The sequence below is a fragment of the Pteronotus mesoamericanus genome, unplaced genomic scaffold (genome assembly GCF_021234165.1).
Source record: "Pteronotus mesoamericanus isolate MK-2021 breed Mesoamerican mustached bat unplaced genomic scaffold, CSHL_Meso_final contig_101, whole genome shotgun sequence".
NCBI classification, from domain to species: Eukaryota; Metazoa; Chordata; class Mammalia; order Chiroptera; family Mormoopidae; genus Pteronotus; species Pteronotus mesoamericanus.
Window position 1 is genome coordinate 4,158,058 of NW_026555001.1, and position 25,318 is coordinate 4,183,375.

At 38.3% G+C, this 25,318-nt stretch overlaps 1 protein-coding gene across 4 annotated transcripts in view; it reads right to left on the reverse strand.

Moving 5' to 3' along the window:
- MTA3 (metastasis associated 1 family member 3) overlaps nt 1–25,318 on the reverse strand; it is a 161,149-nt gene that overhangs the window by 44,214 nt on the left and 91,617 nt on the right. For all 4 annotated transcript variants that reach the window (XR_008528626.1, XM_054567294.1, XM_054567280.1 and 1 more), the window contains 2 exons: nt 23,061–23,160; nt 6,012–6,200 (listed from right to left, as the gene is read on the reverse strand). Coding sequence is in view for 3 of the 4 variants with exons in the window: in XM_054567294.1 (XP_054423269.1) it covers nt 6,012–6,200; nt 23,061–23,160 (289 nt within the window). In the remaining variant the exon portion in view is untranslated. The remainder of the gene's footprint in view (nt 1–6,011; nt 6,201–23,060; nt 23,161–25,318) is intronic.

Consider the following 25,318-nt stretch of genomic DNA (forward strand, 5'->3'; position numbering starts at 1 on the left):
AACAGATCCACAAACAACAGGTGCTGGCAAGGTTGTGGAGAAAAGGGAACCCTAGTCCACTGTTGGTGGGAATGCAGACTGGTGCAGCCACTATGGAAAGCAGTGTGGAATTTCCTCAGAAAGCTGAAAATGGAACTGCCTTTTGATCCAGCGATTCCACTGCTGGGACTATACCCTGAGAACACCAAAACGCCAATACAAAAGAACCTATGCACCCCAATGTTCATAGCAGCACAATTTACAATAGCCAAGTGTTGGAAGCAACCTAAATGCCCATTAGTAGATGATTGGATCAAAAAATTATGGTACATATACACAATGGAGTACTATGCAGCAGAAAGAAAAAAAGAAGTACTAAACTTTGCAACAGCATGGATGGAACTGGAGAGCATCATGCTAAGCGAAATAAGCCAGGGGGCGAAAGACAAATACCATATGCTCTCACCTATAAGTGGAACCTAACCAACAATGCAAAGGTGCAAGGAAAATATGACCAGCAACACTGAAAGGAAAAGAAATCAACAGAGACAAGAGAGAAGGGGGGCGGTGCAGGGAGAGGGAAGGGAAGGGGAAAGTCAAGGAACATATAGCAAAGACCCATGCACAAAACCAAAGGGGAAGAGCTGAGGGAGGGAAGGTGGGAGGGGGCAAGGGAAAGAGGTGGGGGGGAGGCAGAGACAAATGTATTTAAAAAGTACATAAATAAAAAAAGAAAAAATAAAAAAAGAAAAAAATAAAATATTCTTTCTGCTTGGGGAAAAAAAAAAATGGGGAAACTCATCATTAAGCTTTTGGGGCCCTGTGAGGCTGAACAGTGTCAAGGCCTTCAGTACAATAGTTCGCTGAAGGTAACGAGAACAACAAAATCCAACCTGGCCCAACTACTGACTAGATAGACTCAGTCTCCCACAATAATGACCTACGAGGAGAAGAGGCATGCTCATTTCGGAATTGAAATACCACTTAACTCAATCTATTTGTGCTTTACACAGGATGTTCCACATCCAAAGATATGGACATTAAAAAGAGAACATAAAAATAAATGTCCCATTTTCAAGAAATGAGTCAAGCAACAGACACAGACCCCAACATGACCCAAATATTGGCAATATCAGATATTAAACTACAATTAATACATTAAAGGATCTAGTTGAAAAGGTGGACAACACAAATAGATGGGGAATTTAAATGTAGATAGAAAGCATAAAAAGGAATGAAATATCTTAGAAAAAAAGCATGCAATCATATTTTAAGAATTCCCTTAACAAGTTAATCAGCATGCTGGATATAGCAGAAAAAAGAATTAGTATACTAGACAATAAATCAATACAAATTATGCAAACTAATACACAAACAGAAAATCTCATCTTTAGGAAACACAGTGAACTACGAGTAGAATAATTACAAAGGAAAACACGTCCAGGCACAATGTAGTAGTAAAACCGCTAAAAACCAAGCCTATAATGAGAAATCTTGAACACGAAGGAAAATTTACATACATAGGAACTTTCTCATCAGAAACTGCATAAGCCAAATAAACACCTTTAGATATTGAAAGGGGGGGGGGGGAAGAACTCTAGAAAGAAAAAAAAATCTTTTTAAAGGAAACAGTAAAAAGTTTTTCAGGCAAAGCTGAAATCACTGTTAGCTAAACATATGCTACCAATAAATGATTGCATTAGAAGAAACATTTCAAATATATGATTTAAGCTACAACCTTAACAAATTACCACACAGAAATGATCACTGCAGACAGCTTCGCTGAGACATCTGAAAAAGGCCAGGGGCAGGGAAGGGTGGAGGCTGTCAGAATAAGCCACGAGGTGGGTGCCAGAGAGGTCCCCAGGGGCCTGCTCTACAGAGGAACCTGGCAGCCTTTGCCACTGGACCTCATACAGCCCCCAGGACAGAATTCCTGCAGTTGTCACAGCACGGGACTCTGGTGTGTATCAGAATGGACCACAGTAGACTGCTCCGCTGAGAAAATTGGCACCTATACCACTGAGGTAACCAATAGCCTCTGCTGCTGCTCGGAGATGCTGCTTGGTCACTCCCAGAAGACACTGCCAGTGCCCCCATCACTGAACAGGGCATCAAACTCCATGCACACCCTGGACCCCAGAGTCCTCGCTGCTCCCCCTGTACCTGCACTTTTGACCTCAGCTCCACACTGTTCCACATGTGCACACATCCCAAGGACCAGAGCCATGGAAACTAGCCAGCATCCGGCCCCAGACTGCTGTCACTCCCCGAGCATACACGCTCCTCTCCTGGCTCCGCGGCCGATCCCAGTGTGCCCGTGCCTCACACCAACACCGCCACATCACCACAGGGCATTCCAAAGCCAGACCCACTGCCAAGAGGGATCCCCTTGGCCATGACGTATCCTATGAAAGAAAAAGACATCAGGCGGACCCCCAGCAGCCTTTGTCACTGAAGACTCTAACAGTCCTCACTGCCACTGCAGGAAGCCGCAGCCTTGGCCGACGTGGAGGACCCTGCAATCTATACCAACACTGACCTCGGCTGATGGGACTGAACACGACTACGCCACCTGGCATTCTCCGACCAGCCAGTGCCCTTGCACCACATGCTGGTGGAGGATTTTCCCCACTAAAACCAGTCCGCAACTATGGAAGAGATAACTGCGCCATCAAATGCAGACTTCAACAAGGCTACGAGAAACATGAAAAATTAAGGAAACATGACACCACCAATGGAATACAGTAATTTTCTAGTAGCTGACCCCGAAGAAATGGGTATCGACTAGATGCCTGAAAAAAATTTTTTTAATTGTTTTAAGGAAGTTCAGTAAGTTATAGGAAAATACAGTTAGACAATACAATGAAATCAGGAAAACGATATACAAACAAAATGAGAAGTTCAACAGAGAAATAGGAATAATAAAAAAGAAAGTAACAGAAGTCCTAAAGCTAAAGAATACAATTAATTAAGTAAAAAAAATACAATACAGAACATCAACAACAGACCTGATTAAGTAGAAAAAAGAATATGCAAACTCAAAGACATCATTACAAATTATCCAGTCAGAGGAGAAAAAGAAAGAATGAAAGAGAATGGATCCAATTAGCACAAAGAATGAAATAACAAAGATCAGGGCAGAAATAAATAAGGTAAAAATTATAAAAACAATAGAAAAGATCAATGCATAGGGACTGTTTTTTTTTTTTAAAGATGAAACTGACAAAACCTTTAGCTAGACTAAGAAAAAAAAAAAAAGACTCAAATAAAGGGTCATAAGAGAGTCTTACAAACCAATACATACAAACAAATCGGATAACCTAGGGAAAAAACCAGTCAATTCCTAAAAACACAACCTACCCAGACTGAATCATGAAGAAATAGAAAATCTGATTAGATTTTAACTAATAATGAGACTGAAATAGGAATCAAAAACATCCGTCAAATAAAAGCCCAAGACCACATGTCTTTGCTGGTGAATTCCACCAAATATTTAAGGAAGAATTAATACCAATCCTTTTCCACATCCTTGCCAACATTTGCTATCTCTTATCTTTTTGATGACAGCTGCCCTAACAGGTATGAAGTGATATCTCACTGTGGTTTTGATTTGTATTTCCCTAATGATTAGGGATGCTGACCACCGTTTCCTGTACCAGTCTTCCACCACTGAGTATATGTTAGTTGTGGGCTTGTGTGATATGGCCTTTAGGTTTATTTATTACTTTTACAAGTATTAGTATTACCTTTTTTCAAGATTTTATTTATCTATTTTTATAGAGAGGGGAAAGGAGGGAAAAAGAGGGAAAGAAGCATCGATGAGAGAGAGAGAAACATCGATCAGTTGCCTCTCACACACCCTGCAACCCAGGCATGTGCCTTGACTGGGAACTGAACCAGCAGCCACAGTTCACAGGCTAGCACTCAACCAGTCAGGGGCAATATAATTTGTTTTAAAACACCTATACTAAAAATAATAATAAAATAAAAATAAACAAACCATTTGGGCAGTTAGCCTCCTGGTGTTATATATTCTTTAATGTTTTTGACACTAGTGGACAATTTCAGTCTCCAAAATACAACACACAAAATAGGACCGGCTCATTAACAAAAATTCTAACCACCTTCAGCAAAAACTAATATGTACCACACTGTAAATTTACAAGTATTTTTTTTTTTTTTTTAGATTTTACTTATTTTTAGACAGAGGGGACAGGAGGGACAGAGATGGAAAGAAACATAAGTGTGTGGTTGCCTCTCACATGCCCCCTACTGGGGACCTGGCCCACAACCGAGGCATGTGCCCTGACTGGGGAATCGAACAGGCAACCCTTTGGTTCTCAGGCTGGCGCTCAATCCGCTGAGCCACACCAACCAGGGCTACAAAGATTTTGATAGATTGTGAAAGTAACAAAAACCATCTAAGAGCACTATTATTATTATAGTCATTTTCATACAGTTATTTTTATCTCATATCAATGTCAGCACCTGTGTCCAAGAATACTGCACTAAGGCTACTCTTCAGAGTTATTTCCTAGTCCTATGTTAGGTGCTGGGAGTACTGTCTGCAAGTTTCATACCTCATATGTACCTTTGAATTTGCTATTTTCTCCCTTTATCATCAGAGATTCAGCTAAAATGCCAGCTAACTCTGAAGCCATTTCTGATTTGTTTGGCACAACTGATAATCCCCCTCCCAATACCCCATAACACTCATTCACACTACTGACAGAAATAACATTTTGTTTTAGTTGTGTGCACGTGTTTCAATCTCTTGATCTTTATTATGAACTCATCCCCTGAAGTAACGTTAGGGGTCTGTTGCATGCCTAGTGCCTATGGGGAAGACCTGGCGTGTTGCAGATGCTCAACAGACATTTGTTGAATTTAAATGAGTCCAGAACGATTACTAGAACATAAAACGACCATGTCACACTCAACACAGGGAAAGCAGTTTCATTTTAGTGTTTCTCATCTTCCATTCCTTTGTCAGCCCTGCAGATTTTGTTCTTTGGGGGGTTTTGTTTTTGTGGTTTCTATTTAGTGGTGTAGCTATATTATATTAATAACATTGTACTGGTGTGTAAGTCTGACCATCTGAAGCTAAATGCCACCGATGCATTTTAAATTCTCACCTGCACATCCTATAAATATGACATACAACAATCTGGGTATGAGTGACACTTTGCCAGGAGAACAAATGTCAGTGACACTAACAGCTTTAATTACGATGTTTGGAATTTAATGTAGCCATATTGATAGATAACAATTTTGCTTCAGAAAGAATTCAAACAAAAATTAAACAACATAAAAGGAAGGATATTAGTTCACATCAAATACTTCACAGTCTATAAAGATTCTATTATTATAATTTTTTAAAAAGATGACTGCTATAGATATCTATTAATGGACTTCTGAAGTGGAAATTTCTCCATTTCAGAGACTGTAAGCTTAATTAAAGAGCAATTCCACAAATACAAAGACAAAAGAAAGTACATAATAGCGTTAAAGATTATCTAGTATTGAAAAGGCAAGTAAGAAACTGCATATCATTAAGAGGAGTCAAAGAGCAAAAGCCTATAAAGCAAATTCTCCTTCTCTGCTTTACAGGTTGTTTTCACATCAAAGGTCCACATCAAACTTAGACTCAACAATTAAAAAAACAAAAATATATCGAAGATCTGAAAGAGGCCAATAGGCTTAAGAAGGAGGACTCAGACATATTTAGTGCAAATGGTTACACAATCTGTTCATATTTTAAACTTATAACTCAGAAAGGTGGAGAGGATGAATTCATACTGCCAAGGTTCACAGCACGAGCTCAGAGCTTCCTGGCCCAGGGTCTTACTCACAATTACTTCCCAGAATAAATGTCAGCTTCTCCCTTTGTAGTGCTGGCCTTAAATTTATGTTGACCAGATGAAAATTACTAAGACTTACTAAATAAATACTTTAGGTTTACCAGATTTCAAAAACAAATGAAATACTCCCGCCTCAACATTTTATATTATTCACAGTTTTCTACTTACAAAGTCTTGACGTATATCGTTGAAGTCTTTGCCGTATTTTTCCAGTGCCTCTTCAAACAAACTAGCTTCCGAGGCTGACCATTCTTCCATTTCATCTCTGCATAAAACAGGTCCTCCAAGTGGCACTAAGACACTAATTGCACTGCTCAAATCATAGCTGTGTCTATACAATGTATCCATAGCATGAAACTAAAAAGAAAACAAACAAAAATAGAAATGATCAGCCATAAATGCAAACTTCCTCGATGATTTAAGAATAGAAATATTAATGTGCATTGATGCACTTAACTAACAATAATATACTTAAGTAAGAAAAGTTTGAACAACAGATTGCTTAACAATTATTTAAAATATCATTTACTGCTTTAAGAAAATGATGATTTGTTTCTTTTAAAGTGTGTATCTTTAAAAATGCATCCATTTGTTCTAGCAAACCCAACCGCGAAGATCCAGGAACTCCAGGCATTAAATTGGAAACCCAGTGAGCTTCATCATCCTTTCCATTAAAAATGCCAAAGTCATTTCAGCTACTACCCAAGGCTGGCACAGCCTTACTGAACAAGGGAAAAACAGATTATGTATCAGAGAGTGAAAAAAATATTCTCAGGTTGGTTTGAGAGAATGATGTACTAAGAAAGGAAAAATAAAAAGAAATCAATGGAACCGAAAGTGAACAAGACTGAGACAAAAAAAAAAATTACACATCTGTATAAAACAAACTAAAAATTAACCTATAATAAAAACCCCATACTCAGGAAATTATGACATTGAAAAGAGAAACTGAAGAAGATACAAATAAGTGGAAGCAGATACCACAGTCATGGATAGGAAGAATTAACACTGTTATAATGTCCATATTACCAAAAGCAATGTACAGATTCAAAAACAATTCTTATCAAAACACCAATGATGTATTTCACAAAACTAGAGCAAATAACCCCAAAATTTATATGGAACCACAATATAGCCACAGCAATCTTGAGAAAGAAGAACAAAGTTGAAGGATCACTCTACTTGACATCAAACTATTTTACAGGGCCATAGTAATCAAAACAGCCTGGTGCTGGCATAAAGACAGGCATTTAGATCAATGGAACAAAGCAGGGAGCCCAGAAATAAACCCATGCCTACATGGTCAATTAATATTTGACAAAGGAGGGAAAGAACATACAATGGGGTAAAGACAGTCTATTCAGTAAATTGTATTGGGAAAACGAGAGAGAGAGAGAGAGAGAAAGAAAGAGAGAAAGAAGGAAGAAACTAGACCACGATCTTACACCATATACAAGAATAAACTAAAATGGATTAAAGTCTTAAATATAAGACTTGATACCATAAAAATCCTAGAAGAAAACACAGGCAGTAAAATCTGGAAGATTTCTCTTAGTAATTTTTTTTCTGATTTATTTCCTTAGGCAAGGGAAACAAAATTAAAAATAAACAAATGGGACTACATCAAACTAAAAAGTTTCTGCACAGCAAAGAAAACAATCAACAAAATGAAAAGACAACTTACTGAATGGGAAAACATATCTGCCAATGATATATGTGATAAGGGGTTAATATCCAAAATTTATACAGAACTGAGACAATTCAACACCAAAAAAACAATCCAATTAAAAAATCGGCAGAGGCCCTCAACAGACATTTCTCCAAAGAGAACATACAGATGGACAATAGACATATGAAAAGATGCTTGACATCACTAATTATCAGAGAAATGCAAATTAAAACCAGAATAAAGTATCACCTCACATCTTGAAGAATGGCTATCATCAATAACCAGCAAACAACAAGTGCTGGCAAGGATGTGGAGAAAGGGAACCCTCATGCACTGTTGGTGAGATTGCAAATTGGTATGGTCCTTTTAGGAAACAGTATGGAGGCTGCTAAAAAAAATTTTTTTTAAATAGAACAACCTCATGACCCAGCTTCTCCACTTCTGGGCATATATCCAAAGAAATCCAAAACAACTCAAAAAGATATGTGCATCTCTATGTTCACTGCAGCGTTATTCACAATAGCCAAGATATGGAATCAACCTAAGTGTTCATCAATAGACAACTGACAAAGAAGAGGTGGTACATATATATTCAATGGAGTATTACTTAGCTAATAAAAGAAAAATGGAATCTTACATTTACAATAGCACGGATGGACCTAGAAGATATTATGCTGAGTGAAATAAGTCAGACAAAAAAAGAAAATACTGTATGATTTCACTTATATGTGGAATCTAAAAAAACAAAATAAATGAACAAATAAAACAGAAAGAGACTTAAAGATACAGAGAATAAACTAATGATTGCCAGGTGAAATGGAGTTTGGGGGACTGGATGAAAAAGGATTAAGAAGTACAAACTGGCAGTTACAAAACAGCCATATGACTATATAGTCATAGTCAAAATAGTAAAGTGTAGCATAGAGAATATAGTCAATAATATTATAATAAATGTGTATGGTGCGAAGTGGGTACTAGACTTACTGGGGGGACTGCTTAAGAAGTTATATAAATGACTAACTGCTATGCTGTACACTTAAAACTAATATAATGTTGAATGTCAACTGTCACTGAAAAATATAAGAAAAGAACCATTGGATTCCAGAAAATAAAAGCAAGCAGGGACTTCATGACTTCAATTTCCCAGTTACAATCACAGCTAAGACCACTGACCATGTATATACAGTCTTTTGCTGTATGTGTCACAATCATGGAATAGTAACTTCAGCTCAAGTGAATTTCTTCTCACTTTTCTGTAGCAGAGGTTACAAAAATGTTAGACTCAATCTTTATTTTTTGCTTGTGCTCTGCAAACTCCAGAACCAAATTCCATTTCTCTGGCCACTTAACAGACTCGGCAGTTTAGCTGTTAGTGTACGCTGTAGTGTACACTGTAGTGTAATGTAACATTTTTATATTATCCCTGAAACTAAATGATCATTGTTTCTGGATATATGACCTATGAAAATGAGAAAAAAGTTCAACAGCATTTAGGGATCTCTTCAATTAATAATGTATTTTCAAAATGGTTATTTTTAAAACTCCTAAATTTATAGTTAATAACAAAACTAAAAAAGATTAAATGGTATTCAAAATCAATAATTATACAAATTAACTATGCTGCTAAGATTCCTTAGGAGGTATAAGTAATTTTTATAATTAACAGTGCTCTGAAACCAAAAGTAACAGAATTAAATGAGTTTTTCTTGGCTGATATTATACCAACCACTCAAAGCATGAATGGATTTTAAGTCTTTTGTTTATGTTAGGTGAATGAAAACACTTTTCTTACAGGCACTTTTAAAACTGAAGATGAGCTATTATCTAATAAGGCTTCAAAGAGGCGAAGCAGTATCTTTGCCTTTAGAAGTAGTTATGACCAAAATCTCAAGTGATTGTTCTTCCCAGAGCGTGGTTGTGTATGCATTTCCTTTTGGAAGACTAATTCTTACACTGTGCCACAAACCAAATGGAAAATTGGGTCAGACTCACAGCTGATCAGGAACTTTGAAAGCTCCAGAGCCCACAAATTTCTTTTTTAAAGATTTTATTTATTTACTTTAGACAGAGGGGAAGGGAAGCAGAAAGAGAGGGAAAGAAACATAAATGTGTGTGTGGTTGCTTCTCACATGAGCCCCACTGGGAACCTGATCTGGCCTGCAGCCCAGGCATGTGCCCTGACTAGGAATCGAACCAGTGACCCTTTGGTTCACAGGCTGGAGCTCAATCCACTGAGCCACACCAGCCAGGGTCAAAGCTCATATTTCTTCCATAGCCCAGAGGAGAGTGCAGTAATGATCAGTATGTGTAGAAAATAAACATCCCACCAGGCACATGCACTGTGGAATTCCGAGGGAATAGTTCTGTTGAAATCAATGACCAACTTGACAAAGGAAACCAGGGGATCACATTATTTGCTAGGAGTCCCTATTAACTCCATTTTTCTGACACACAGAGCAGTATCTTTTGAGTGGATTCTAATAGTCTATTCATACCCTGAAAATATATAACTAAAACACAGGAGGTATTTTCTATAATAGAAGAGACAACAGCCAGGGAAGACACAGAAATAAGCTAAAAAAAAAAAAAAAAAAATACATAGGAGTTTAACAAAATACCAATGACTATGGTTTATCAATATGAAAATAACTCAAAAAGCTAGACATACTACAGGACATACTACAGAACATACTGGCTGATTCCATTTATATGGACTTTGAGAAGGGTAACAATTAATTGATGGTGAGATAGGTCTCAACAATCACTACCCTGAGGCAGGGGGAGGGGAACCACTGATGGGGTAAGAGCATGAGAACCTGTTTGGGCTGCGACACTGGATTTTTTTTAATCTAAACCTGGGTGCTGGTTACACAGTTACAAATATCTTTATGTAAAAATGTGTAAGCTGTACATCTAAAGTGCAGGATACCAATTCACTTTGCTGCATGTATACCTACATTTAAAGTAACATAAAAGAACTTAAAACCTAAATGCAGTAAAAACAAAACAGTCCTCTCTCAAGATAAATACAAAAGTACCATCTTTTCAATAGCTATACAGATAACACATGACAAGATCCATTCAAAACTAAATTTTAAAAATCATGAGAATTCAGCACAAGCTGTTCTCTTTGCCAAATAGCACTGAAGGTGTTGTCACATTTCATCTCATTCATAACAGATGGAGATGACAAATACAAATATTTTAGGACAAAGACTGACAATGAAATCTTGGCAGTGAAATTCTTATCTTTTGTTCACAAAGCAGAATCCCACCATGGAAGACTGGGTTATTGCTCAGCAAATCTTCACCTCTGCCCCTGGCCTCCACAGAAGGGTATTCTTCCCCTCCGCTGATGTTGGGCCTGGACATGTGACTGGAGTGGCCAGCAGGATGTTTAGATATGTGACTTAACAGAGCCCTCACATGTGTTTGCACATTTGGATTTGCCCTCTTGCGCCACTGACTTCTGTCAACAGAAGACGAGACACATGAAGGAGACCTTGTCACAACCTGCAGCTTGGCACCTACATCAACACAGTCTAGTTCAGCAGAATCCTAGACAATCTTTAGAAGAGTGTACAAGAAATCAATGCTTGTTTTTATCAGCCACTGAAATTCTGGGCAGTAAATAATGGATACTGTGTTCTTCCTTTGAGAATAAAGAACTCATTCAGCCAGTACTAGAAGTGCTGTGAACAGACAGCCCTCAGCCTCTGGTCCTCTTTGGAATGACCGCAGTTTCAGTGAGAGTCATCACCCAAGGCCATGTTCTCTCCCTGGGCAGCCTGCATCCAGTCATGCAGGAGAAAGGCCCAGCCTTTCACACTGACTTGGGACAACTCTTCAGAGCAACCCACAGACTCGGTTGAGGCCTTCACTGAGACTGTATCACAGCCCACCTTCTCTATTAAATCCTGCCTCCTCCCCCTCTTTCACACGCGTTGATCCCAAAGGTCCTCCCTAATAAATTTCCTGTGTGCAAATCTCCATCTCAAAGTCTGTTTCCCAGGAACCCAACCTATATCGGGTAGCATTTATTATGAAAAGTCAATACTAAGTACTGATTGCCTGACAATCCTACAGAAGCTTTATATGTAGAACTCCAGCACAAATTAGAGCATTCAGAATATCAAATCTATTTAAAACTTAATGAGCATTATTGAGCATGTGGTTTTTAACCAAGCAGAAGATGAATATAAACTTCCATGAGCAAACCTCAAATCATGATTAAGGCAAAATTTCTTCTATATAAAAAAAATTGTATATGCCATTTTTACTTCATTGCATAGTACTCAACAAAATTCCTCATTCATTGTCAAATTTGATGAGACTTAGCTGTCATTCACTCAAATAGCTCTATAAGACACCCTGGGTCATGTTCTTATGTGTACTTGTACCTTTTGACCATTACCACAAGGCGGCTACAGGGCAGCAGGCCATGGTAACCTCTTGTCCCTAAAAGTCATTTCCAAACTTACCAGGAGCAGAACTATGGGTTCTTCACCCCCTGGCTGACTCTAGACACAAACCAGACAAACATGTAACACAACTGTGTGAAGATACTGAAAAACCACCACTGCAGCTGAGGAGAGGCTAAGATAATTAGAATAATCAATTCCTCTCCTAGGACGAGGCAGTATGAGAGGTGAGGTTCCACACGGGCCCTAGCTCTCACCTGGAAGGTGTTTTCTGGAGTGCTACAAGGGAGAGGCTCAGAGTTTCCTTTTTATTAGGCTGAGATGCAAGTGAGTAAGACCTGGGGAGCAAAATCCTAGGGAAGATTATATTTCAGGCACTGAAGGAAATCAAAACATATTACAAGAATTGGTAGCATACGTGTTCTCTGACCACAGCCTCCAAGGCAATCAAGATATATTTACTGACTGAACCTCATTTCCTTGGAAATTAACTCATAATCAAATGCAAAATTGTAAAGTAAATTAGAAACTACTTGGAAGCAAATGATAAAGAAAATACTATATATCAAAATACATAGTACTGTCAAAGTGGTAATTAGAGAGACATTTACAATCTTCAATATTGATTAAGTAGACGAACAAAATTAATTGGCTAAAAATTGGTGTTAAAAACCAAGAATATCAGAGTAGACCCAGAGAAATGTAAAGGAAGAACGTAACATACAACAAAAATAGGACTTCCAATCAAAATGGAGGTATAGGTAAACACGCTTTACCTCTGTGCACACCTACAGCAAAAATTATAACTACACTACAAATATCACCAAGATTTGTCAGAAAATGAAGCTGTATGGAAGTCCAACCACCAAGGATTTAAAGAAAACACATTCATCCAGATGGGTAGGAGGGGCAGAGGGGTAGAGAGGTTAGGGGAGGCGGGGGACCAGCAGTCCCACTTGTGGTGGGTTAAACCTGGAAGGGATACCTCAGGAGCAAGTGATAAAACAGTATGAACAGTGTTTTTTGAATGTTCCAATGTAATTATGAAAATAATTGTTTAATGGTTTGTTTAAATTCTCTTGCCATTTCAGAGAGGACGGAGGAGACTTTAAGTATGCTATGTTGGATATATGAATTTTCAGTGTCTGTTAACATTTAAAATTCAAGTGACTACTAAAGTGGGATATATTAAAATAACATTTGGCACCTTTTACTCCTCCATTTAAAAAAAATAGAATTTTTGGACTTCTGGTCTAGATGGAAATGTAGGTAAACACACTTTGCCTCCACACACAACTACAGTAAAAATTACAACTACACTACAAATCAAATATCACCCAGATTTGTCAGCAAGTCGAGCTGTTTTGTGTGGAAGTCCCACAACCAAGGACTTAAGGAAGCCACATTCATCCAGACGGTTAGGAGGGGTGGACACTCGTAGACGCAGCAGAACGCGCAGCCCACGTCCACAGGTGGTGGATAAAAATTGGGAGGGACACCTTGGGAGTGAGCGGTCCCAGCCCCGGAACAGACCACCCAGCCCAGGGTTCCAGCATCAGGAAGCTAAGTCCCCATACCTTCTGGCTGTAAAACCAGAGGGGCTTAGGGTAGTGGAAGAAACTGAAGGTTTCTCAGAAGACTCCTCTTAAAGGGCCTGCAACGGTCTCAGGATTTACACAGACTCCGCTCTGCCCTGCCCCCGTCTGGGATTCAGCACCAGGGCAACAGCTGGAAGGGCACAAGTGGCATACAGGGAGAAGGGGAGAAAGCGAAGTGACTGGCAACAGGGAGAGTGCGGGGAGACAGCTTGCTCCCAGGCAATCTCTAGAGGCCATGTAGTAGCACTGTCCCCTCTCCGAGCCACCCCAACACACAGAGCCACAGAGCTGTGAAATGGATTGCCCCACCCTGGCAATTACCCAAGGCTCTGCCCCACACAATTTACAGGTGCCTCTTCCACAACAGACCACACTACTAAGACAGGGAGTCAAATCAGCTCTAGCTAATACACAGAAACAAACACAGGGAGGCTGCCATAATGAGGAGACAAAGAAATGTGGCCCAAGTGAAAGAACAAAACAAAACTCCAGGAAAAAACTAAATGAAATGAAGATAACCAACCTATCGGAAGCAGAGTTCAAAAATATTGGTTATCAGAATGCTCAGAGAAATCATTGGATATTGCAACACGATAAAAAAGACCCAGGTAGAAATTAAGGTTGCATTAAGTGAACTAAAAATGAATAGGGAGCCCTGGCTGGTGTGGCTCGGTGGATTGAGCTCTGGCCTGCGAAGCAGAGGTTTGCAGGTTTGATTCCCAGTCAGGGCACATGCCTGTGTTGGGGGCCAGGTCCCCAGTAGGGGGCACGTGAGAGGCAACCACATGTTGTTTCTCCCTCTCTTTCTACCTCCCCTCCTCCCTAAAAATAAATAAATCTTTTTTAAAAAATCATTAAAATCTACAGGGAAGCTGAATATCAAATCAACAACTTGGAACATAAGAAAAAAGTATTCAACCAGAACAGCAAGAAGAAAAAAAGAATTATAAAAAAAAAAAAATGAGGACAGAACAAGGAGTCTCTGGCATATCTCCAAACATACCAACATCCAAATCATAGGGATGCCAGAAGGAGAAGAGAAAAAACAAGAAACTGAAAACTTACTTGAAAAAATAAGGAAAGAAAACTTCCCTAATTTAGTGAAGAAAAGTCCAGGAAGCACAGAGAGTCCCAAACAAGCTAACTTGTTTGAATTGTGGTCCCAAAGAGGACCACACCAGGACATATCATAATTAAAATGCCAAAGGTTAAAGATAAAGAGAGAACCTTAAAAGTAGCAGGAGAAGAGCAGAGACCTACAAAGGCGTTCCCATTAGACTGTCAGCTGATTTCTCTAAAGACACTTTAGGCTAGAAGGGATTGGCAAAAGTATTTGAAGTGATGAAATGCAAGGACCTACCACCTAGATTACTCGATCCAGCAAAGCTCTCATTTAGAATGGAAAGGCAGATATAGTGCTTCCCAGACAAGGCAAAGCTAATAAAGGAGTTCATAATCACCAAGCCATTATTACATGAAATGTTAAATGGAACTATATAAGAAAAGATCAAAATTATGAACAATAAAAAGGCAACAAACTCACAACTATCAACAACTGAATCTAAAAAACAAATAAACAAACAAGCAGAATAGGAACAGAATCATAGATACAGATCCTTTGGAGGGTTATCATCTGGGAGGGGGAAGGAGAATGGGGGAAAAGATGCAGGCATTAAGAAATACAAATTGGCAGGTACAAAATAGACAAGGGGATGTTAAGAACAGTATAATAAATTTGAAACTTAGGAAAAATCTGACCAAAATGGTCTTAAATTGAATAAAATCTTACTCTAATTATAACCACAACCCAATGAGGGATATTCAGTAGTAATTCGACTACTAATAGTAATGGCCTGTACTCTTCAAATTGCCACGGTTTTGAAAGACAGAAAGAATGAGGAACTACTCATTCAGAATTGTCAGAATTGAGGTAAATTAAAGAGATATGATTCCTAAATGCAGTAAGTGCAGTAAGTGATTCTCAAGTAGACCTTGAACCAGAAAAAACTTTTTTCTTTCGTTATAAAGGACATTACTGAGACAACTAGCAAATCTGACTAAAGCCTCTAGATTAAATAATGGTACTATAGCAATATCCATTTCCTAAATGTGACTATTGCACCGTGGTTATAAAAGAGAATATCCTTATTCTTTTGGTAAATGCCTCTTCAAATATTTAACGGCAATGGGAAACCCATTCTGAAACTATTCAATAATAATAATAATAGAGAGAGAATGATAAGGAAAATCTATTAAATATTAACATTTGGGGGAACTAGGTGAAGGAAATATAGAAAGTCTTAATACTACTTTTGTATTATCTCAAAAATACCGTTAAGTTTTAAGAAACTATAAACACAAGCCTTCATTAACTCACACTTACAAATCCAAATCTCTTTACCATTGACTCTAAACAAAGACCTTAAAACAGCTTCCATTATACTTCCCCATAATTCAGATCTGCAATGATTTTTCTGATGCTTCTTAAATTAAATTCATGGAAGAAAAACTAGAGTGAAAGGCCAAATATACCAAAAAGAAAAACTAATTTCAGCTTAAATTTAAAAGAAAAAGATAAATAGATTCTAACACAAACAATTCTCTGAAAACAGTCTGCACTATTTCTAAGCTCATTTAATATTATTTTTAAATTCTTATCTGCAATAAATCACCACAAAAAAGAATTGGGCCCTACTGTAGAATATTATTGCCTTCATGATGTGTTTAGAACATAGGAAAATTTCATGTTTCATGTTTTCACTGTAATGGTAGTCCATTAGTTCTAATTTAATCTTACAGTTTTGGAAACACAGATAGTACTCATAAGCAAATTGACTTTTAAAAAATTATATTAGTTTTCAATTTATCAACTTTATATTCATTTTTAAAGACTAGATTTCTGATGTAAGTTGGTGCCTAAAATGTTAACCAAAAGATTTATACATTCTGCTGAGTACCATTTCTTTAAATAATGTCATAAATATGATTTGCAAGCTCTCCTCAAATCCCCAGGACCCTCAAGGTCCTAAGTGAAATGTGTGATTTGAACAGGACTTACAAATAAAGAGAATCGAGTGCAAGATTAATGGCTTCCATTTTTATAAACACTTAATACATGAAGAATAAAGTTATTATCAGTTAAATCAACTTCCACTGCTTTCTAAGTTCTTCTTGAAAGGAAATTTTTTATTGTGAAAATTATAGCTGCTGTAAGGAGAAATTATAGGGTGATTTTCTTGTAACAATCATATTAGAAATGTATGGTTAATCATTGCCTAACAATCACATTCAAATTTGATAATCTACTGCAACAACAGTAAAAATGGCGTTACAAAATCTCTTTCAGACAATCAATAGTGCTACGAAATCAGAAGAAAGTAAATGAGACTCAACAAAGATTGAGGGGGAAATGCACCATTGTTATCATCGTCATGTGAACAGTTACAACTAATGTTTATTGAGCTCTTACACTGTGCCAGACACTGTTCTAAATTATTTATAAGCATTATCTCATTAAATCCTCAAGCTGATGCTACGTGGTAACTCAGAGACAGACTCTGCCGGAAATTGGAAATGGGGTGCCAGAGGTCTTGTTCAGGACATTGAGGCATCACCTGTGTTCTTTCCCAGGGACGACAGGGCCTGGACCAGGACTTCAAGAGGCCTAAGAGCCCAGTGTTTATTTATGAACCTTACCTTAAATGAGGCTCATAAATTGTTCATTCTAATTTCTTCTGGAATGTTGATGCAAGTACACCAAGACTTGTTACGTGGCAGTAAGTCAGGTGTGTTCCACCCAGTCTGGGCAGTCAATGGCACAGAGAGCTCTACAACGCTCAGAGAATCCAGGGCCCAGGAAAATCCGCCCCAAGGCATGCTCGGGGAGCAACTACGGTTCCATCAAGTTTTATATGCTTGGATACATGTATTAGCAACTTACAGAGGTAAATCTGCAATACACTCTTCTTGTCAATCCATAACCTCCTGAAGAAGGGCAGAGAGGTTCTATTATGTCCCATTGCAGATGAGGAAACTTAGACACAGAAAGGTTAAGTCACTTGCATAAGCTATAGTTCCAGGGGAACAAAAACCATAGAATCATAAAAGTGTATCCATTTGTACACCCATGTTATAGTACTATTCACAACAGCCAAAGATAGAAGCAACCTGTTTCTACTGATGGATGAATAAACCAAATGTGTATATAAATACAATGGAATATTATTATTCAGTCTTAAAAAGGAAGGAAATGCTGACACATCCTACAATATAGAAGAACCTTAAATAAGTAACATTAAGTGAAAGAAGCAAGTCAAAAGGGCAAGTATTGTATGGTTCCACCTACATGAGGTATCTAGAGTAGTCAAATTCATAGAGACAAGAAGCAGTGCTGTGATTGCTAAGGGCTGGGGAATGGGGGAAGGCAGGGTCATTCTTTAATGTGCACAGACTTTCCGTTGGAAAGGATGAAAAAGCCCTGCAGATGGATGGTGGTGATGGGTGCACAACAAGGTAGGTACTTAACGCCAGAACAGTACACTTACAAATGGTTAACGGGATACACTTTATGTTGTGCATATTTTATTACAATTTTTAAACAAGTATCTCCAATACCTAAATCATTCTGTAACTCCGGTCTTCAGACTGTGTGTGTATAGCTCTGAGGATACAATGACACTAGAATTCAACTGTACATAACTCTTCAGTGATGAGACGCACTCAGTAAAAGATTTTAAAATGTTTAAAATGGAACAGAAGTAATATACTCCAATGACCTTTTTTTTTTTTATCTGTCCCCAAGATGGAAATTAATTTGTTCATTCTCAAATATTTCCTGAATGTCTGGTATATATATATGTCAGGAAAAATGTTTGGTGCTAGAGATTCAATAACGAGGAAAGACAGATTTGGTCACTATATTAATGAATATTACAAGCTGGCATGCGGGGAATGAAAAGGAGAAAAATAGACATTAAGCAGATAATCAAAAACACGAGTGTTTAATTAAATAATTAACATGGAGGAACACGGTTGGCTCTGTGCATGAGCACAGCACAAAGTAACCTGCCCTAGACTGACGTATTAGACAAGAATTGAAAAAACAAAAAACAAAAATCTAAGAGTTAACTAGTGGGACTGTGAGAATATCCAAGCAAAGGGAACTGAATGTGCAAAGGTCCTGTGGCAGGAGGCAAACCAGGGATTGAAAGGAAAGAGAGAGCCTGGCTGGAGCCCAAAGGACACAGCAGAGACTACATGGGCAAGGGACTGGAGAAACAGGCCAAACAAAACCCCACAGTCCTGTCACCTGCCTTAAAGACCCAGGTTTTTACCCTAAATGCAATTAAAAGCCACTGAAAGGATATAAGATAGGAGACGGCAAATTCAGAGCTGCATTTTAAGAAGATCAGATATAATATAGGAATTAGCGATGTTTCAGGAAAAAATTTCCTCCCTACTAAATCAACACAGCTGACCTTTCCCAGAATCAGACTTAGCACTGGGAAGCCTAAGTTTCTAGTCCCGATTCTGTCACTAATTAAATGGTCTTTATATAAGTTACTTCGCCACTATCTCTATTATAACCTATCCTAGAAGATTTCTAAAGCCCCAAACAACTCAAAACATTCTTTTCCTGGGATCCCACCCTCCAACTTTCTTTAGTCCTCATAACCCAGGCCAAAGAGGTATCCAGTATCTATACAATCAGTACTTATGCAATTAACTATTCTCTGAGACTGAGGCTTTGCTCCAGACATAGCTCCCTAACAATGTCCAAGGCACTCCAGCCACATGGGTGCAAACAACAAACAGGAAGTAACAGGCTAGAACATCCACCCACTACTAGTTACTAACCACCTCAGGCTTTACTTAGTTCTAAGGAATTTTGTTTCCATAAAGCAGTAAAGGTCAGTGAAGGTATTTTAATAAACTGATGATTTTTATTTGCATATTGTTCAAACTACACTTTAATTTTTAATAAAACAAGGATGAAATCTATGAAGCCTCCATGACTTCAATGTTCTAGTAATAATGTCTTTTTACATACCTTACACTAGCAGTGTTTGAAATTCACAATCCAGCTATGTTCATTAACAGATCTCAAAATGAGGAAGGTAGATCTAGCAATCTGCTGGCAGCTTAATTACCTGCTCCCACAATATTACTGGTGATTTGACAAGGAGCATACATTAACTGTCTTGGATAAATGGATGTGTCGAGTTAGGAGTGCTGAAAGCCCAGCTGCAGCCCTCACAGGAAAAGGCACAAGAAAACCGCCAGAGATGGGCTACCAAGGTTCTTGTGGTCCCCAGCCCCGCCTTCTCTGCAGTGGGAGGTCTTCAGATCCATTGTCTGGTCACCTGATGCAGAAAGGTCCTAACCTGACCTATTGGAGGCCTGCAAACACTGAGAGAAAAATAAGAACTTGACTCTCCAAATTCAGCTGAATAATAAATCAATTTTCATTTAATAGCACAGAACAACTTAGTCATTCACATGTTCTTTTAGGGGAAAAATCTGCAAAACTCATATTATCAACATATTAATAATCAATTTTTAACTACTCCTACTCATTATTATAGAAAAGCCTTAGGATCTTATATTTTAACATCTGCCCCAGCTGGTGTAGCTCAGTGGATTGAGTGCCAGCCTGTGAACGAAAGGGTCGCTGGTTTGATTCCCAGTCAAGGCACATGCCTGGATTACAGGCCAGGCCCCAGGGGCTGGGGGTGTGCGCACAAAAGGCAACCACACATTGATGTTTCTCTCCCTCTCTTCCCCTCTCTAAATGAATGAATTAATTAATTCTTTTTTAAAAAATAAAAAGAATCAAATAGAAGAGGTAATCTGGTAGAGCAGAGAGAACCCCTCAGTAGAGGTCAAGAACCAGTCCAAATCCTGTCTGAAATCAGCTGTACAAACGTGCCAAAACAGAACTTCCTGAGTCTCTAATTCTGCTTAAAAAACAATTATAGTAATAAATAATTTAATATTAGATGTAATATTACAAGTGACCTCCAAATTGCTAATTACTAAAGAAAACAAACAGAAGAGATGAAAACAGTAGAGGATCTGAAAGTACCTGCTTAGAAGGAGCTTAATAGCCAAGTACTGAAAAACACATGCACAAAATGATATTTAACTAATTAAGGTATATAGGTTGTGCCTTCTTTATTTTTATTTGCTTATTTTTTATCCTCACTCAAGGGCATATTTATCGATTTTAGAGAGACAGAAAGGAACACTGATGTGAGAGAGAGATTGAACCTGTAACCCAGGTATCACATTTTGCTGTGTATAATGAGTATGTTTCTGCCCAAATTTTTGAGGGAAAAATAAGGATGCACGTTATATAGATGGGCAGTACTAATTCCATACTATGTAAATGTTTTTAGTTCTTTTATTCATGTTTATGCATTAAAAGTGTTAACTCCAGAAAGCATTAACGATATCCGTGTACAAAATAATACCGTGGAATGAGATAATCCATTTTGTTCCTAAATATAAGTAAATAATAATTTGAATTAAAAAATTAAAACGGAAGATTATTTTCCTGAAAGTTTGGACTAGAAACGTGGGTGTACATAATACCCATCAACACAATATCCACAGCAAAATACAGTATGTGCCCTGACCAGGAATCAAATCACGAACTTTCAGTTTGTGGGATGATGCTCCAACCAACTGAGCCATACTGACCAGGGCAGCTGTGCCCTATTTAAAATGCTTTTTTTTATAAATGGTCTTCACTGACAGGAAAAAAAAAAAAGCACTAAATCTTGAAAACTCGGCCCTTTTCCAACAGAAATTCGCCTGCTATCCCATAAGTCACCAGCAGCGGGAGGCAGAGAGTTGCTGCCGCTGCGAACCGAGAGCCCAAACACCTGCTGAGAGTCACCTGTCAGGCTTCAGGCAAATCATTCCAAGCTGTCCTAAGAGCCCTCTGTCATCTCAGGAACAGGCTTTCTACTCTTATTCTTCAGACAAAATAGAGGGAATCTGTTGAACTATTACAGGGATAGCATCCCCAATTATAATCTAAGAAGCATTATCTCATAAAAAGTGTTACACCACAAGAGACTGGGCTTCATAAATCACAGTATCATCTACATAAGGAAAGGTCATGCAACATTAGAAAAAACTTTTCCAGGTTTTCATAATGATATGAGAGAGTATGAGAAAGTTCACATGGGATTTGTCTTACGAGCTATCTCAATTTATTATAATGTGGTGCTTATACAGGGACAAATAGACCAACAAAACAGAGATTAGAAATCCAGAAGCAGACCTAAGTATATCTAAAACCTTTAAATAAGATAGAAGAGGCATTACAAAAATCATGAGGAAACGACAAATTCGATAACCCCCTTTATTGGATACTCTATGTAGAGTCGATACTCTACAAGTTCCATACAAAAGCATTACAACCTGTTTTGAAACTCCTAAACTTTTATATAAGATATTTAAGTACAAGTGAAGAAAACAAAATTTGCTTCTATAAACATTCTAGTCTTTGAGAAAGGGTAAAGAAAGGAATTCCATAATGGCAATGGTCTACAAATGCTTTCATCATTCATTATAAATGTACAAAAATACAAGAAAGCACTGTAAGAAACAAATTTGGTGTGCATTCCAGTATGAGTTTTTTCATTATTATGATAAATATTTGTGGAAAGCATTTCAAATTAAAATATAATGAGAAAGTAATAAAATCTATCATTGAATTCCATTCCATCAGAAAGTAAAATTGAAATTATTACATGTAATGATATTGGTCAAATAACTTAACCTCACCAAACCTCAGTTTTCTTATCTATGAAATGAGCATCCTACCATTCCTATTGCAAAAGGTTATGGCAATCAAATACAGTAATTAATGTCAACTGGCAAAACACCTGCAGGTCTACTTTGCTGGAAGCAGAGACAAGCAAGTGCCAAGTTCTATGTCCAGCCATAGCAGGCATTAGTGATTAAACTGAATGTGGAAAGCATCATTTAATTACCAAAGGAAATAGTCCTAGAAGACAGCAACCACGATGTAACAAAATGACTTAAGAAAACAGAACCTCTTTCTAATAAACAGATATAAAAACTTTAAATATCGATACTGAGTAATGGTCATGACAACAGAATAACTCCAGGAGCAATGGTTTTAAGAGGTGGTCACTTTCACTTAAAAAAAGTATAAAGCATTATATATCATCTACAACTATTTAGGTACGTAGACAGAATACGTGAAAAAAATACCAAAGTGAAAACAGATGGGTCAGAACGTTGAACTGTGTTCCCCAAAATATTTTTACCATTTTGTACCTACTCCATGAACAAGAATTCTTACTTGTCTCAGCTCACAGTAGAGGTGACTTAAGAATGAGACACTCCAGTTTACCAACCAGCCAAGCCGAATCCACCCAGCAGTCAGCAGGGCTAGGAGCCAGAAAGCTCATGTCTACAACATTGCTATTTTGGCTTCAAAATTAAACAAGTAGCAGAAGGAAGAGCCCTAAAATTTCAAAAAGGATCTTACCAGGGTGATGTCTCGAGAGGCTGCAGCTGCGCTCATATGCAAACTAGGCTGCCTTACAGAGCTGCTGCAATCAAGGGCTCGAGCGAATGTCCCAACAGCGCTAAATAAACCACAAAAACAAAGAGGGAAAATCAAGGCGCTGCTATCTTTTTATATTTAAAGAAATACGTTTTGGTAGTGAATGAAAAATTGGAAAAGTCAAACAAGTTCTTGGATGTTTGAAAATCAAGTATCAAATAAAAAGTATTTTCTATAAAATTTAAGAATTAACAAGCCAAAATTTACCAAATATCAAATATGCTTTAAAAAAAAAAAAAAGTAAATTAGTGTGTTTGACTATTACTGCAAAGCAAGTTCTGACCCTTTTTTTTTTGGCCCAAAATGTGAAATCCGAGTAACATTCTTACTTGAAATATAATCAACCTCTTCCTATGAGGGCTCAATATAGAACAGATTTCCATTTTTAAAAAATTACCACAACACTGATTATCCTTTAATGATATAGAAGGTTACATATTAGGGTTCCAATATGTTAAGAACCCTAATTCGAGAGATCAAGTATGAAATGAAGATTTGCTACTTGTCTATTTTTTAAACATGTTAGCTAAGACAGAATTTTTAAAAAATAATTTTAAATCCTAGCTGGTGTGGCTCAATGGATTGAGTGCCACACTATGAACTGAAAGGTTGCTGGTTCGATTCCCAGTCAGGGTTGCAGGACAGGTCCCAAGAAGGGGGCATGTGAGAGGCAACCGATGGATGTTACCTCTCCCTCTCCCCGACTCCCTTCCACTCCAAAAATAAATAAATAAATCTATTCTAAATTATTAATTTTGGGAGTGAAGAGAAACACTGATTTGTTATTCCACTTATTTGTGCAATCCCTGGTTGTTTGATTTTTTAATATTATTTTTATCTTTAGAGAGAGGGTAAGGGAAGGAGGAAGAGAGGGAGAGAAACATGGATTGTTGCCTCTCGCATGCCCCCAACTGGGGACCTTTCGGTTCACATGCCAGCACTTAATCCACTGAGCCACATCAGCCAGGGCCATTGGTTGCTTCTAATATATGTCCTGAAGGGGGACCAAACCTGCAACCTTAGCATATCAGGGACAACGCTGTAACGAACTGAGCTACCCGGACAGGGCAGGAAGAGATTTTTTATTGAATGTTTTGATTAAAATATAACACATATGCAAAAAAATACACATTCTACAGCAACATACTTATGGCAAAGTTAAGTGTATTCATATCACCAAAAGCCAGGTAAAGAAACAGAAGGTGACAGCACCCTAGAAGACTCCTTGTGCTCTTCCCAATCTCTATTCCTGCCCTCTTCCTCCAAATGAACCACCATCCTGGATTCTAACAATATAGGTTAGTTTTGCTCATTTGGGAACTTAAATAGAATCACACACTATGTATTCTTTCCATGTCCATCTTCGTTTGTTCAAAATTACGCCATGGATTCCCACATGCTGCTAGCAGTGGCTGTGCTCATTCGTTCTCCCTGCTCTAGAGCTCCCTTTACGTGATGCCCCACTGCCATGCTACTACTGATGGGTATTTGTTTCCAGTTTGGGGCTACTATGGATAGTCATGCAATGTGCATGTGCCTCTTCTGCTGCACAGCCATGCCATGTGCACATATGTCTTCTGGTGCACAGCCATGCCATCTGCACGTGCGTCTTCTGGTGCACAGCCATGCCATCTGCACGTGCGTCTTCTGCTGCACAGCCATGCCATGTGCACGTGCGTCTTCTGCTGCACAGCCATGCCATGTGCACGCATGTCTTCTGATGCACAGCCATGCCATCTGCATGCGCGTCTTCTGGTGCACAGTCATGCCATCTGCATATGCGTCTTCTGGTGCACAGTCATGCCATCTGCATATGCGTCTTCTGGTGCACAGTCATGCCATCTGCATATGCGTCTTCTGGTGCACAGTCATGCCATCTGCATATGCGTCTTCTGGTGCACAGTCATGCCATCTGCATATGCGTCTTCTGGTGCACTGGTCTGTGTAGGCACTTCTGCTAGGTATATATTTAGGAGTGAAGCCTAAGATATATGAATGTTAAATGATTGCAAACAGTTTATTTACCAAAGCAGCTATACCAGCTCAGACTCCCACCAGCAGGGTGTGAGTACCGGCTACTCCAGCTCTTTGCCAATGCTTGGCATTGTGGGCTTTCACATTTTAAAAATTCTGGTGGTACCTGCAGTAGTATTTGATTGTGGTCTTAATATATTATTTAA